Source organism: Carcharodon carcharias, chromosome 7 (genome assembly GCF_017639515.1).
Source record: "Carcharodon carcharias isolate sCarCar2 chromosome 7, sCarCar2.pri, whole genome shotgun sequence".
NCBI lineage: Eukaryota > Metazoa > Chordata > Chondrichthyes > Lamniformes > Lamnidae > Carcharodon > Carcharodon carcharias.
In genome coordinates this window covers 190747967-190762843 of record NC_054473.1, presented here as the reverse complement: position 1 = coordinate 190762843, position 14877 = coordinate 190747967, and the positions used below count along the sequence as shown (strand labels likewise).

The window sequence follows — 14877 nt, the reverse complement described above, 5'->3', positions numbered from 1 at the left end:
ACTCCATAACTTGATTAAGATATTTGTCAAAGGCTTTTAATATCTTATCAAAGCTGGTGGAAGATTCATCAATGCACTGCATTAGGATTACTTCATCCACAAGTTCACCAAGCAACTATAGAAACATATTAACCTGGATTTCTCTGATTCTCTACTTAATCCTGATGCACTCCGGTAACTTAAAAAATTTCTTCTCCAAGACACCCAGAGTTGTGTCAGGTTTTACCTTGGATCAGTCCAAATTGATCTGTTAAAGTTGATATGTTATCCATGGTTGTTTAAAAGTTTGGGGGATACAGCTTTAAATGTGTGCAGACTTGGTTTCTTTCAAAGAGTCTTTCTGTGCTTATTGGGTTTTGGCAGGCTCGCACTGTAATGGTGGTCCTGACCTCTCTGTCTTTTGTTTTGTGCAGTAATTTACTGAATCAATTATTCTAAGCCTTCCCTACCAAATTGATGGGATTTCGAGTGTTTTAGTGTCATTTCCCGGCTTTGGCGAGGGTATTTGAACTGCTGATTTTTTTTTTTGGCAACGAGCTCAGTCATCACGTGGTATGGCACCAACTCTGAACACGGGCTGGCCGTGGTGCTTTTGGAAAGGGGCTGCTCTAATTTTTAAAGACTTTTATAATCTAGTTCTGGCCAAGTACCTAATATTTTTAGCTCACCCCTGCTAGGTCCTGTGACTGCACTCTGGTATTCAAACTGGACCTCCACAAGATCACTGTATAGTGGAGTTTTTTCTTCTGCCTTCTGCTTCCAGTTTTGCTATGGAGCTTCTCTCAGGCGATCTCCCTCTGTGCCTTCGCTTCAGGTGCTTTGAGTCAGGTCAAAATACTGCTCCTTTAATTTTCCAGCTTAAGAATTTCTGCTCCAGCTTCCCTGAGGTCCTGGGTTTTTCCAAGAGCGGCCCCCGTGTTGTATGCTGTATATTCAGAAGTTCTGAGTCTTGTATGGTTAAAAATTAAGTGTTTATTGATAACACATAGCTATGTACATATACACATGGGAAGCCCAAGCTATGAGCTAACTCCATGCTTGCTTCTACACAGGTCTCTGTCCAGCCCACAACTGACCCTAGTCTTACATCATGTGACTCGTTACATCACAATGTGGGTGGTACTCTACCCAGTCCCACGTTAACCCTTGCTATGCCAGATACCTTTAAATGACAATAACTGCCCTATAATTTTTGCACCCCTCTGTGATTTCCTTGCAAACTTGTTCTTCTACATCCTTCCCACTAGTTGGTGGCTTATAGACAACACAGCAATGTAATTGCAGCTTTTTTGTTCCTTAGCTCTAGCCAAACAGATTCTGTCCTTGACCCCTCTGGAACATCCACTCTCTCCCATACTGAAATGTTCTCCTAATCAATATCAGCATCCTTTTCTTTCTTTCCTGAACACCTTGTATCCAGGAATATACTCTAGGTCTATACGTGATGGAGTTTAGAAGGATGAGGGGGGATCTGATTGAAACTTACAGAATACTGAAAGGCCTGGATAGAGTGGACGTGGGGAAGATGTTTCCATTAGTAGGAGAGAATAGGACCCAAGGGGCACAGCCTCAGAGTAAAGGGAAGACCTTTTATAACAGAGATGAAGAGAAACTTCTTTAGCCAGAGAGTGGTGAATCTATAGAATTCATTGCCACAGAGGGCTGTGGAGGCCAGGTCATTGAGTGTATTTAAGACCGAGATAGATAGGTTCTTGATTGGTAAGGGGATCAAAGGTTACGGGGAGAAGGCAGGAGAATGGGGTTGAGAAACTTATCAGCTGTGATTGAATGGCGGAGCAGACTCGATGGGCCGAATGGCGTAATTTCTGCTCCTATGTCTTATGGTCTTATGGAATATTTAACACCTAGTCTTAACCTTCTTTGAGCCAGGTCTCTGTCATATCCACAACATCATATTCTACACATCAATCTGTGTCTGTAACTTACCAATGTTATTTATCACAATCTGTGCATTCACATACGTGCACAGTAACCCTGATTTAGACTTTATTTCTTTCCCCCAATTCCTTATTCTAGCGATATCTATCTGTACCAGTATTTGTGCATCTTAGTATTCCTCTCTGATATTATCTCCTGGTTCCCACACCCCTGACAAGTTAGTTTAAGCCCTCCCCAGTAGCACTAGCAAAATACCCACAAGGAACTCGGTTATGGCTCTGTTTAGGTGCAACCCATCTGGCCTGTACAGGTCCCATCTCCCCCAGATCCAGTCCCAATGTCCCAAGAATCTAAGGCCCTCCCTCCTGCACCATCTTTCCAACTACACATTCATCTGTTTTATCCTCCTAGTTCTATACTAGTTTGTGTGTGGCACTGGGAGTAATCCGGAGATTACTACTTTTGAGGTGCTGCTTGCTAATTTCCTACCTAGCTCCCTAAATTCTGGTTGCAGGAACACACCCCTCTTTCTCTCTATGTTGTTCATGCCAATGTGGACCATGACTGCTAGCTGCTGCCTCACCCCCCACTCAGGGTGCTGTACAGCTGGTCAGTGACATCCTTGACCCTGGCACCAGGGCAGCATCACAATCCTGGATTTATGTCTGTGGCCACAGAAATGCAAATCTATTCCCCGAACTATTGAATCACCTATCAGTATTGCTTTTCCAGTTTTTCTTGTACCCCTTCTGGATAGCTGAGTCACCAAGCAGCACTTCAAAAGAGGTGCCATACACTTGGCTCTGGCTGCACTCCCCAGATGAACAATCACTTTCATCAGTATTCAGAACTGAATACTGGTTGGAGTGTGGGATGCACTCAGGATACTCCTGCACTACCTGCCTGTTTCTTTTTGGCTGTCTGGCAGTCACCCATTCCCTCTCTCCCTGCATACCTTTAAGCTGCAGGGTGAGCATATTTATAAATGCTCTATCCATGAAGCCCTCAACCTCACGGATGCACTGCAGTGACACCAGTTGCTGCTCAAGTTCTGAAACCTGGAGCTCGAGCTGCAGCAACTGACGACACATCCTGCACAAAAGGTTATCCAGGGCACAGGAAACATCCTGGTGTTGACACATAGCACAGGGTGGTCACTGTCGAGGTTGGAACAGCCCTGTCATTCCCTTATTTATTAGTTAACCTTGCTACTGCTAAAAAAAACCTTATCAATACCAATACACCTTACTACTCTGATTAAACCTTACTATTACTGATAAATCCTAATAGTTCATATGCCTTACTAGTAATAAATGTTACTGAAAAATAAAAGATAATACTCACCAACTGCTCACTTGTTATTTATTATTGCTACTTAATATTTTTATCACTTTTAATTTGCCAGTTATTAAGAATCAGCCTCTAAGCTGCAATGTTCACTAGCCAATCAACTTAGAATTTTCCTGTGACAACACACTCCGAATTTTGTTTCTGAATGCGGCTTTGACTGTTCACAAGCTCCGCAGTAACTAGCCCCTCTTGCTGAACTCTGTCCACCTCTATGACCTCTCTCGCTGAACCTCTTCTGCTTTTATAGTTCCAAACTCTCGCTCTCCGTTTTTATGACCTGAACTTCCACACACTCGCCACTTTTGTGCCCTCTGTCTCCATGCATACAAAGCTTGATCATGGAGGTACCTTTTAAAGAATTTTTTAAAGAAGAGAAAGGCAAAAGTTGGGGAAGGAATTCCAGATCTTAGGGCTGAGGCAGTTAAAGGTACAGCCACTAATGGTGGAGCAATTTTAAGATCTGAATTGATGTGTGAGGGTGCAATACTTAACACACCTAAATATAACATGCATTTTAGTCATGCGTAAAAAGTGTCCAAGGTAACAGAGTGATGACAGATATTATCCATCATTCAGTTAAGGAGCAGCTAACATGAAAGGGAATCCGATCTTCTGTAAACATATAAATAGTAAAATGGAAGGAAGAATTACCAAGGAAAGCAGATGCTGTCAAAGTCATGATGAAAGAGGAGGTATATTAAGCTGGATGGGATTAAAGAGGATAAAGAGGAGAATAGAAAGGCTAGCTGTACTTAGTTGATACGTACAGGATCTGATGGAATAGGATACACCTGAGGATACTGAGGGAAGTAAGGGTGGAATTTGTGGCCATAATTTTCCAACCCTTCTCAGGTACAGGGGTGGTAGCAGGGAACTGCAGAATTGCAAGTGTTACACCTTGTTCGAGTCTTGATTAACTAAAGAAAGCCAGTACTGATTTGGTAAAGGTAAATTGTATTAACTAACTTAACTGAGTTTTTCGATAAGGTAACGGAGCAGGTTTATGAGAGTAATGCGATTGATTGGTGTACATGGAATTTTGAAAGACATTTGGTCAGATATCTCAGCCATGCCTCCTGTCCCCATGCATGAATTCCCTTTTTGACCTATAATTGGCCCCAGTCCTCCTTTTACCTCTTTTTTGCTAATTATATGCTTAGCGAAGACTTTTGGATTCCCTCTTAATTTTGCTGCCAGTTTCCTCTCATACTCTCTTTGCTTCCCCTATTTCTTTTTTCACTTCCCCTCTGACTTTCCTTTGTTCATCCTTGTTCTCACTTGTTTTATCAACCTGACATCCACCATGGGCATCCTTTTTCTGCTTCATCTTACACTCTCTATCTCTTTTGTCATCCAGGAAGTTCTGGCTTTGTTTGTCCTATCTTCCCATTTGTTGAAATGTACCTTGACGGTACCCAAACTATCTCCTCCTTGAAAGCCCATTGTTCCCTTGTAGTTTTGTCTGTTAATCTTTGACTCTAATTTACCTGGGCCAGATCCATTGATCCTCTTCTAATTATGTATTTTTATTCTGGATTCCTCCTTGTCTTTGTCCATGCTTAACTTAAACCTTATGACAATAATCACTGTCCCCTAAATGTTTCCCTATTAACATTTGATCCACTTGGCCCACCTCATTCCTCAGAACCAGGTTCAACAATGCCTCATTTGTTATTTGACTGTAAACATACTGATGTGGAAAATTCTCCTGAATACACTTTAGAAATTCTTGTCCCTCTTTGCCCTTCACACTATTACTATCCTAGCCTATATTAGGATAATTCAAGCCCCCCATTATAACTACTAAGAGCAGCTGCATAATTCTGAGATGCAGAGGGATCTAGGTGTTCTAGTAAGTGAGTCATAAAAAGTTAGTATGCAGGTACAGCAGGTAATTAAGAAGGCTGATGGAATGCGAGAGGAATTGAGCATAAAAGTAAGGATGTTATGCTTCAGTTATACAGGGCATTGGTGAGACCGCACCTCGAATACAGTGTGCAGTTTTGGTCTCCTCATTTAAGGAAGGATGTAAATGCATTGGAGGCGGTTCAGAGGAGGTTTATTAGATTGATATCTGGAATGAGTGGGTTGTCTTATGAAGAAAGGTCACAGAATCTTAATGGCACTAGGGAAGGGGCAATACTGGACCTGGTATTAGGGAATGAACCCGGCCAGGTGGTCTAAGTTTCAGTAGGGGAGCATTTTGGGAAAAGTGACCATGATTCAGTAAGTTTCAAGGTACTGATGGATAAGGATAACAGGAGTCCTCGGGTTAAGGTGCTTAATTGGGGGAAGGCTAATTATAACAATATTAGGCAGGAACTGAAACTAGACTGGAGGCAGATGTTTGAGGGCAAATTAACAACTGACATGTGGGGGGGCTTTCAAGTGTCAGTTGATAAGAATTCAGGACCGGCAGTTTCCTGCTAGGATGAAGGATAAGTATGGCAAGTTTCAGGAACCTTGGATAATGAAGGATATTGTGAGCTTAGTCAAAAAGAAAAGGGAAGCATTCGTAAGGGCTAGAAGGCTGGGAACAGATGAAGCCTGTGGAGAATACAAAGAAAGTAGGAAGAAACTTAAGCAAAGAGTCAGGAGGGCTAAAAGGGGCCATGAAAAGTCATTGGCAACCAGGATTAATGAAAATCCCAAGGCCTTTTATACATATGTAAAAAGCAAGAGGGTAGCCAGGGAAAGGGTGGGTCCTCTCAGGGACAGAGATGGGAATCTGTGTGTGGAACCAGAAGAAATGGGAGAGATACTAAATGAATACTTCTCATCAGTATTCACCAAAGAGAAGGACTTAGCGGTCGATTTGTCTAGGGAAGAGTGTGTAGATAGCCTGGATCATGTTGAGATCAAAAAAGAGGTGTTAGGCGTCTTGAAGAATATTAAGGTGGATAAGTCCCCAGGGCCAGATGGGATCTACCCCAGAGTACTGAGGGAGGCAAGAAAGAAGATTGCTGGGGCCTTGACAGAAATCTTTGTATCCTCACTGGCTATGGGTGAGGTCCCAGAGGACTGGAGAATGGCCAATGTTGTGCCATTGTTTAAGAAGGATAGCAGGGATAATCCAGGAAATTACAGGCTGGTGAGCCTTACGTCAGTGGTAGGGAAATTATTGGAGAAGATTCTTCGTGACAGGAAGCAAATGGGCGTATTAGTGAGAGGCAGTATGGTTTTGTGAAGGGGAGGTCGTGTCTCACTAACTTGATCGAGTTTTTCGAGTAAGTGACAAAGATGATCGATGATGGAAAGGCAGTGGATGTTATCTACATGGATTTCAGTAAGGCCTTTGACAAGGTCCCTCATGGCAGACTGGTACAGAAGGTAAAGTCGCACGGGATCAGAGGTGATCTGGCAAGATGGATACAGAATTGGCTTGGTCATAGAAGACAAAGGGTAGCAGTGGAAGGGTGCTTTTCTGAATGGAGAGCTGTGACTAGTGGTGTTCCGCAGGGATCAGTGCTGGGACCTTTGCTGTTTGTAGTATACGTAAAATGTAACTGGGTTAATTAGTAAGTTTGCAGACGACACTAAGGTTGGAGGAGTTGCAGATAGTGAAGAGGATTATCAAAGGATACAACGGGATATAGATCGGTTGGAGACTTGGGCGGAGAAATGGCAGATGGAGTTTAATTCGGACAAATGTGAGGTAATGCATTTTGGAAGGTCTAATACAGGTAGGAATTATACAATAAATGGCAGAACCTTTAAGTGCATTGACGGGCAGAGGGACCTGGGTGTACAGGTCCACAGGTCACTGAAAGTGGCAACGCAGGTGGATAAGGTAGTCAGGAAGCATATGGCATGCTTGCCTTCGTCGGCAGGGGTATTGAGTATAAAAGCTGGGAAGTCAAGTTGCTACTGTCTCTTTTATTCCACGAGCAATACCTTTTCTCATGTCGGTTGTGTGGCACTGTGTCAAATGCCTTTTCAAAGTCCATGCACACCACATCAAGAGCATTACCCTCATCGACCTTTTCTGTTACCTCTTCAAAAAATTCCAAGTTAGTTAAACACAATTTCCCCTTTAGAAATCCATGCTGGCTCTTCCTTATCAATCTTATCTTCCTTGGACAGACTGGGCTTATTTCCACTAGAGTTTAGAAGAATGAGGGGTGATTTGATTGAAGTATACAAGATCCTGAATGGCCTTGACAAGGTGGACATCAAAAGGATGTTTCCACTTGTGAATGAGTCCAGAACTAGGGGGCACTGTTTTAAAATTAGGGGTCACTCTTTTAGGACAGAGATGAGGAGAATTTTTTTCTCTGAGGGTTGTGCGATTTTGGAACTCTCTGCCTCAGAAGGCGGTGGAGGCAGGATCATTGAATATTTTTAAGGTGAAGGTAGATAGATAAGGGAATCAAAGGTTTTTGGAGTTAGATGGGAATGTGGAAATTGAAACACAAGATCATCAGCCATGATCTTAATGAATGGCGGAGCAGGCTCGAGTTGCTGAATGGTCCACTCCTGTTCCTATTTCTTATGTTCTTAAGTACTCTATATTTTTGCACGTCTCTGTAATTTCCTTGAAAATTTCTTCACCCATATATTTCCCACTATTTGATGCCTATTGAATATACTCAGTTGTATAATGGTACATCCATTGTTTCCTAGCTCTGACCAAATAGACTCTGTCCTTGCCCACTCTAGGGGACTGGCTGAGTTGCTGTTGCAGAGAGCTGGCATGGGCATGATGGGCTGAATGGTTTCCTTCTATGCTGTAGCATTCTATGATTCTAGTTCCTAGTGGGGATGTGCCCACAGGACTGAAGTGACCCTAACTCCTCTGAAGCTGTCACTTTGTAGTCTTGAGTTTTATTCTGTCTCTAACCCGTACTGTACTATCTGAAATGGAAAGTGTTTAATTCTCCAGCCATAACCTGCCTTGATGACAAAATTCATAGTAGTAGAGGTGGAGGACTGAGTATCTCTGGTACAAACTGTTTCCTCCAGTTTTACTTTATATGTTTTGTTTAACTGCAGGTCTCCACATGCTTGCAGGCTGATGATGGAGTCAGTGCTGGTGTACAGAGTGGGTCTGGACTGTTGGGTGGAATAACAGAATACCTGAACCAATCTGAGATTCATATAAAGCCTACAGTTGCAGTGCTGTTCCTCCTCAGCCAGAATGGGCACCCAGGATGTTCCCCATGGGAACCTTGAAGGTCTTGATTCTGATACGATCAAGGATGAGTCACTTTGTTTGACCAAAGCCATTGGCACTGGGCACAGTGACAGGACAGACAGGACCGAGAGTGATGACACCGACTCTGCGGACAGCGACAATGGTCTGGAGGATTCACCGACAAACACTACCTGGGACAATTCTAGGAGAGCTTCATCAGACGAATCCTCTTCTTCACGTCAGAGTGTTGACTCAGTGTTGGATGATGAAGCAGTATTGGAATGTAGAGAATTCATGAGGAGATATGTCGAGAAAATCTTCAGTGGGAGGTAAGCAGTAGAATGAGAGCTGAGTTTGGATGTTTGTGTAGTCACAGCAGCGTAGAATTTTCTTCGTTCTTGTGCAGTTGCTGTAGCAGTTTTAATAATTCAAAGCCTCACCCAGTCATGACTAAAAATGTATTTCTTTCTATCTTCTCCGACAACTCAATGTAACTGAAACTTGGCAACCAGCAGACCCAAGGTTTGATTCAGTCTGTAAAAGTCTGCTGATCTCAGCTATGTTTATGTTAGCAGTGCTGGAATCAGAAGGGGAAATCGGACCCTGCTTCTGATATACAAACAGAAAATGCTGGAAAGATGCTGCCTGTTCACTGTTGCTGGCTGTGTACAGATGATTAAATAGTTTACTGATGCTCACTGTTAAGGCTCACACAATGAGGATGGTCACTTGAATGAATTACTGGCACCCAAGGAAGTAAACCCTACCAGCAAGAGTCAACACCCTCAACAGAGAATGAGAGAAAATACCAGGAAAGCTGTCACCAAGATTATAATTAAAAATAAAAATATCGCCAGCAATGGTTAAGCCCAGTAGATTTTCCTTCATGGCTTAGGGAGTTGGAATTAGCTTAGAGCAGCTACAGGCCAGTTTGTCCCAGATGCTTTTGATGAATACAAGAAAGTGGATAGGCCTAGGACGATGCTGGGCTCTGGAGTATCAGAGCTCTCTCTGATTACTAGATTCCTCCTATTCCCTTAATGACTGGCTTGTTTTGCTTTCATTCTGTGAAAGCTCTGACTAAAGATTTCTATCTACTGTTCCTGGGACAGTGTCTGATCCTTGGTTTCCCATCAACATCTGCTTATTGCCTTATTTTAAAGAGGATGCATAGTCAGTTAAAAATCGACAAAAGAATGAAAGAACTTGCATTTATATCATGACCTCAGGACATTCCAAGTGCTTCAGAGCCAATGGCATTGTTTTTATGTTTACCATTTACCATTCCGTGCTGACTTTCTGTGGTCAGTTGAAAATTTTCAAAATGTTTAGTCACTCTATCCTTAATTATAGTCTCTAGTAATTTCCTGAGAGCGTTTGTTAGACTAGCTGGTCTATAATTCCCTGACTTCTCACTCTCACCCTTTAAGTTATGGATATGTGCAACTTTCCAATCTAAAGGAATGGTTTCTGAAGAGAGAACTTTGGAAGAATATATTTAGGGTATCTGCAATGTCCTGATCTATTTCCTTTCTAACCTTGGGATGGAAGCCATCTAGCCCTGAGGATTTGTCACTCTTTCATGCCGTTTGGCAGTACAGAATACGCTTTAATACCATTATTTTCTCCATTACTGGTACTGTGCAAATGTAACACCACTCAAGAAACGAGGCATAGAAGCCAGATGGACTACAGGCCAGTTAACCTGACATCAGTCATTGAGAAATGCTGGAATATTTTATTAAAAAAAGTATTAAAAATGCACTTAAAAAAGCATAGTATAATTGGAACAAGTCAACATGGTTTTAAGAAATTTGACAAATTTCTTGGAGTTTTTTGAGGATGCAACTAGTAGTGTAGATAAAGGGGAACCAGTAGATGTAGTATACTTGGATTTCCAAAAGGCATTCAATAAGGAGCCTTACAAAAGGTTAATATACAAGATAAGGGCTCATGTGAAGTTAGGGTGATATATTCACATGGGTGGAAGATTAGGCAGGAAACAGATAAATGGAGTATGTTCAAGTTGGCAGGCTGTAACATGTGGAACGCCACAAAGGTAAGTGCTGGGCCTTAGTTATCTAGAATCTATATTAGTGACTTAGACAAAGAGCAGGTGATTAACGTGTCTAAGTTTGCTGCCGATACAAGGAGTGCAAGTTGTATGGAGGACACAAAGAGGTGGCAAAGTAATGATACAGATAGGTTATGTGAATGGGCAACATGGTGGCAGATGGTATATAATGTGAGGCTATTCACTTTGGTACATGGATAGATAAACAGAATATTTTTGAAAAGGTATGAAACTTGTAAATGTTGGCATTCAGAGAGATTTGGGTGTGATTGTACAAGGAACACTAAACGTTGGCATGCAGGTATAGCAAGTAATTAGGAAAGCAAATGGCATGTTGGCCTCTATTGCAATGGGGTGGAGTAAAATAATAAAGATTGCACCTAGGATGAGGGGGTTATCCAAGATGAGAGGCTGAGTAAATTGGGTCTATATTCTCTGGAGTTTAGAAGAATGAGAAGTAATCTCACTGAAACATTCAAGATGATGAAGGGGCTTGATAGGGTAGATATTGAGAGGTTGTTTCCCCTGGCTGGGAAATCTAGAACACAGGGGAGCCTTGGTAAGGGGCTAATCATTTAAGACTGAGATGAGAAATTACTTCAGTCAATGGGTTGTGAATTTTTGGAATTCTTTAACCTGGAGGGTTGTGGATGCTCCATTGTTGAATTTTTATTTATTCGTTCATGAGATATGGATGTCACTGGCTGGACCAGCATTTATTACCCATCCCTAATTGCCCTTGAGAAGGTGGTGGTGAGTCGCCTTCTTGAACCACTGCAGTTCATGGGGTGTAGGTACACCCACAGTGCTTTTGGGGAGAGAGTTCCAGGATTTTGACCCAGCGACAATGGTGAGTGGCTTAGAGGGGAACTTGCAGATGGGGGTGCTTCCATGCATCTGCTCGTGTTCTCCTAGGTGATAGAGGTTGCAGGTTTGGAAGGTGCTGTCGAAGGAGGCTTAGGAGTTGCTGCAGTACATCTTGTAGATGGTACACACTGCTGCCATTTTGCATCAGTGGTGGAGAGGGTGAATGTATAAGATTGTGGATGAGGTGCCAGTCAAGTGGGCTGCATTGTCCTGGATGGTGTCAAGCTTCTTGAGGGTTGCTGGAGCCTCATTCATCCAGGCAAGTGAAGATATTCCATCACGTTTCTGACTTGTGCCTTGTAGATGGTGGACAGGTTTTGGGGAGTCAGGAGGTGAGTTATTCACCACAGAATTCCCAACCTCTGACCTGCTCTTGTAGCCACAGTATTTAAATTGCTGGTCTAGTTCAGTTTCTGGTCAATGGTAACCCCCAGGATGTTGATAGTGGGGGATTCAGTGGTGGTAATGCCATTGAATGTCAAGGGATGAAGGTTGGATTCTCTCTTGTTTGAGATGGTCATTGCCTGACACTTGTGTGGAGTGAATATTACTTGCCACTTGTCAGCCTAAGCCTGAATATTATCCAGGTCTTGCTGAATTTGGACAGGGACTGCTTCAGTGTCTGAGGAGGTGTGAATGGTGCTGAACATTGTGCAATCATCAGCAAACATCCCCACTTCTGACCTTGTGATAGCATTAACTGAGTTTCCAACAAGAAACATGGGAGCGTGAATCACGATGATGGGGAGGAGAATGGGCTGAGAGGGGGATGATGGAGGAGGAAGGGCAGGGGATTTGTCTCAATTTTGATGAAAACATCTCCTAATTCTGTCTCTTGTTCTCATGTTGCAGGGAAGAAATTGGCCAGGAGGAAAAAGCCCGCTTCGGAGAGCTGAGCTCTGAGGAAAACAGCCAAGGCAGAGAGTGGTTTGCAAAATACGTTAGCGCCCAGGTGTGAACAAGGGTGGGAGCAGCATGTGAACTTACAAACTGGGTTTATCCTGCACTGATGTTTGAGCAGTCAGGATAACCTCCTGGTGGAATAGTTGGGACCAAGTTATCACTGGGGCTGGTGGTATATTCTGAAGCTAATGGCAAGTGGTCACAGAACATAGGCTTGGACCAATAAATGGCCATCTGCCCTACCTCAGCCATGGCCTGTACCCAGAATTAACCAGTTTCTGATGCTCTGTTTTGCAGAAAAAGAAAGCTTATGACTGTCACAAAAGACTTAATAATGTAGAAAGCCTAGAGGAGTGTAGAAAGTACAGGGGTGAAGTAAAATGGAAATTAGAAAAGCAAAGAGGATACGAAAAAATATTGGCAACTAAAAGCAAAGAAAATGCTAAGTTGTTTTACCAGTACACTAAGAGCAAGAGAATAACTAAGGAAAAGGTAGGGCCTATCAGAGATGTACATGGTAACTTGTAACTTGTGGGTTGATGCAGAAGATGTGGGCAGTGTTCTCAATGAGTACTTTGTCTCTGTCTTCACTAAGGAGAGGGATGATGCAGACATTCTAGTTAATGAGGAGGAGTGTGAAATATTAGATACAATAAGCATAGTGAGAGAGGAAGTACTGGGGGCCTGGCATCCTTGAAGGTGGGTAAATCACCAGGGCCTGATGGATTGTATCCCAGGCTCTTGAAGGAAGCCAGGGAGGAAATAACGGATGTTCTGAGGATCATTTTCCAATCTTCAGTAGATGCAGGCGAGGTCCCAGCGGATTGGGTATGCGAATGTTGTACCATTATTTAAAAAGGGTGCAAGGGATAGGCCAGAAAATTATAGGCCCATCAGTCTGACTTCAGTGGTGGGAAAATTATTGGAAGCAATTCTGAGACACAGGATAAACTGTCACTTAGAAAGGCATAGATTGATCAGGGACAGTCAGCATGGTTTTGTTAGGGGAAGATTGTGTCTTACTAACTTGTTACTTCCTCAAAAAATTGTATTAAGGAGGATTGATGAGGGTAGTTTAGTGGATGTTGTCTACATGGATTTCAGTAAGGCATTTGACAAGGTCCCACATGGCAGACTGGACGGGAAAGTGAAAGGAAGGTGGCAGGTTGGATCTAAATTGGCTCAGTGACAGGAAACGATGGGTAATGGTTGATGAATGTTTCTGCGAATGGAAAATGGTTTCCAGTGGGTTTCCACAGGGCTCATTGTTGGGGCTCTTACTGTTTGTTGTATATATTAATGATTTAGATTTAAATGTGGGAGACATGATTGGGAAATTTGCAGATGACACAAAAATTGGCTGTGTAGTTGATACTGACAAGGATAGCTGTCGACTCCAGGATGATATCAATGGTTTGGTTGAATGGGCAGAAAAGTGGCAAATGGAATTCAATCTGGAGAAATGTGAGATAATGCATTTGGGGAGGACAAACAAAGCAAGGGAATACACTGTAAACGGGAAGTTACTGAGAGAGGTTGAGAAAGGGAGAGACGTTGGAGTGCATGTCCACAGGTCCTTGAAGGTGGCAGGACAGGTGCACAAGGTAGTCAAGAAAGCATATGGGATGCTTTCCTTTATTGGACGAAGTATTGAATACAAAATCAGGGTCGTAATGATGGAACTGTTGTATAAAATGCTGGTTAGACCACAGCTGGAATTTTGTGTAGAATTCTGGTCACCACATTGCAGGAAGGGCATAATTGCTGTGGAGAGAGTGCAAAGGAGGAGATTTACAAGAATGTTGCCAGGGCTTGAAAATTGCAGTTATGAGGAGAGATTGGATAAGCTGGGGTTGTTTTCCTTAGAACAGAGGTGGCTAAGGGGTGACCTAATCGAGGTGTACAAAATTGAGGGTCCTAGATAGGGTAGACAGGAAACACTTGTTTCCCCTAGCTGAGGGGTCAATTAAAAGGGAGCATAGGTTTAAGGGGATTGGTAGAAAGATTAGAGGGGACATGGGGAAAAACTTTTTCACCCAGAGGGTGGTGGGTGTCTGGAATTCACTGCCTCAGTGGTTGAGGCTGAAGCACCCAGCTCATTTAAAAGGTACCTGAATCTGCATCTGAAACGCTGTAACCTGCAAGGCTACAGACCAAGTGCTGGAAAGTGGGATTAAAATGAGCGGCTAGTTTCTTTTCTGTTTTTGCTCGGCGCAGGCACAATGGGCTGAATGGCCTCTTTCTGCACCGTAACTTTTCTATGCCCAATATCCTCTGCTACATTCTAACCTCACTTAAATGAAAACAGCAAAAGCTGAGTATACACAGTAGGTCAGTCAGCATCTGTGGAGAGAGAAACACCGTCAATGTTTAACACGGTCAATATTTCAGGTCTGTGATTTTTCATTGAGAAATGTAATAGGTTTTAAGGTCTGTGATAGGGTGGAGGGCAGGAGAGATTAAATGACAAAGGGTTCATGGTGCAAGGCCAAATGGAGTGATAATGGGACAAGTAAAGAAATAAAATATATGTCTAGAGGAGGTGTAAATGGCAGGATCGTGAACAGCTGCCATCCGAAAATAAAAAAAAGAGAGAAACAGTAGAGAAAAAAACAAACCAGCAAAGTAGAAGGAAACAAAATACAGTTAC

At 42.8% G+C, this 14877-nt stretch overlaps 2 protein-coding genes across 2 annotated transcripts in view; one reads left to right on the top strand and one right to left on the bottom strand.

Annotated features, from left to right (window-relative positions):
* Window positions 1–14877, top strand: part of kiaa0513 (KIAA0513 ortholog) — a 160634-nt gene that overhangs the window by 46503 nt on the left and 99254 nt on the right. The window contains exons 4-5 of the mRNA XM_041192632.1: window positions 8242–8712; window positions 12177–12276. Coding sequence (XP_041048566.1) covers window positions 8387–8712; window positions 12177–12276 — 426 coding nt within the window. The 5' untranslated portion in view covers window positions 8242–8386. The remainder of the gene's footprint in view (window positions 1–8241; window positions 8713–12176; window positions 12277–14877) is intronic.
* Window positions 1–14877, bottom strand: part of LOC121280533 (TERF1-interacting nuclear factor 2-like) — a 91967-nt gene that overhangs the window by 3845 nt on the left and 73245 nt on the right. The window lies entirely within an intron of this gene.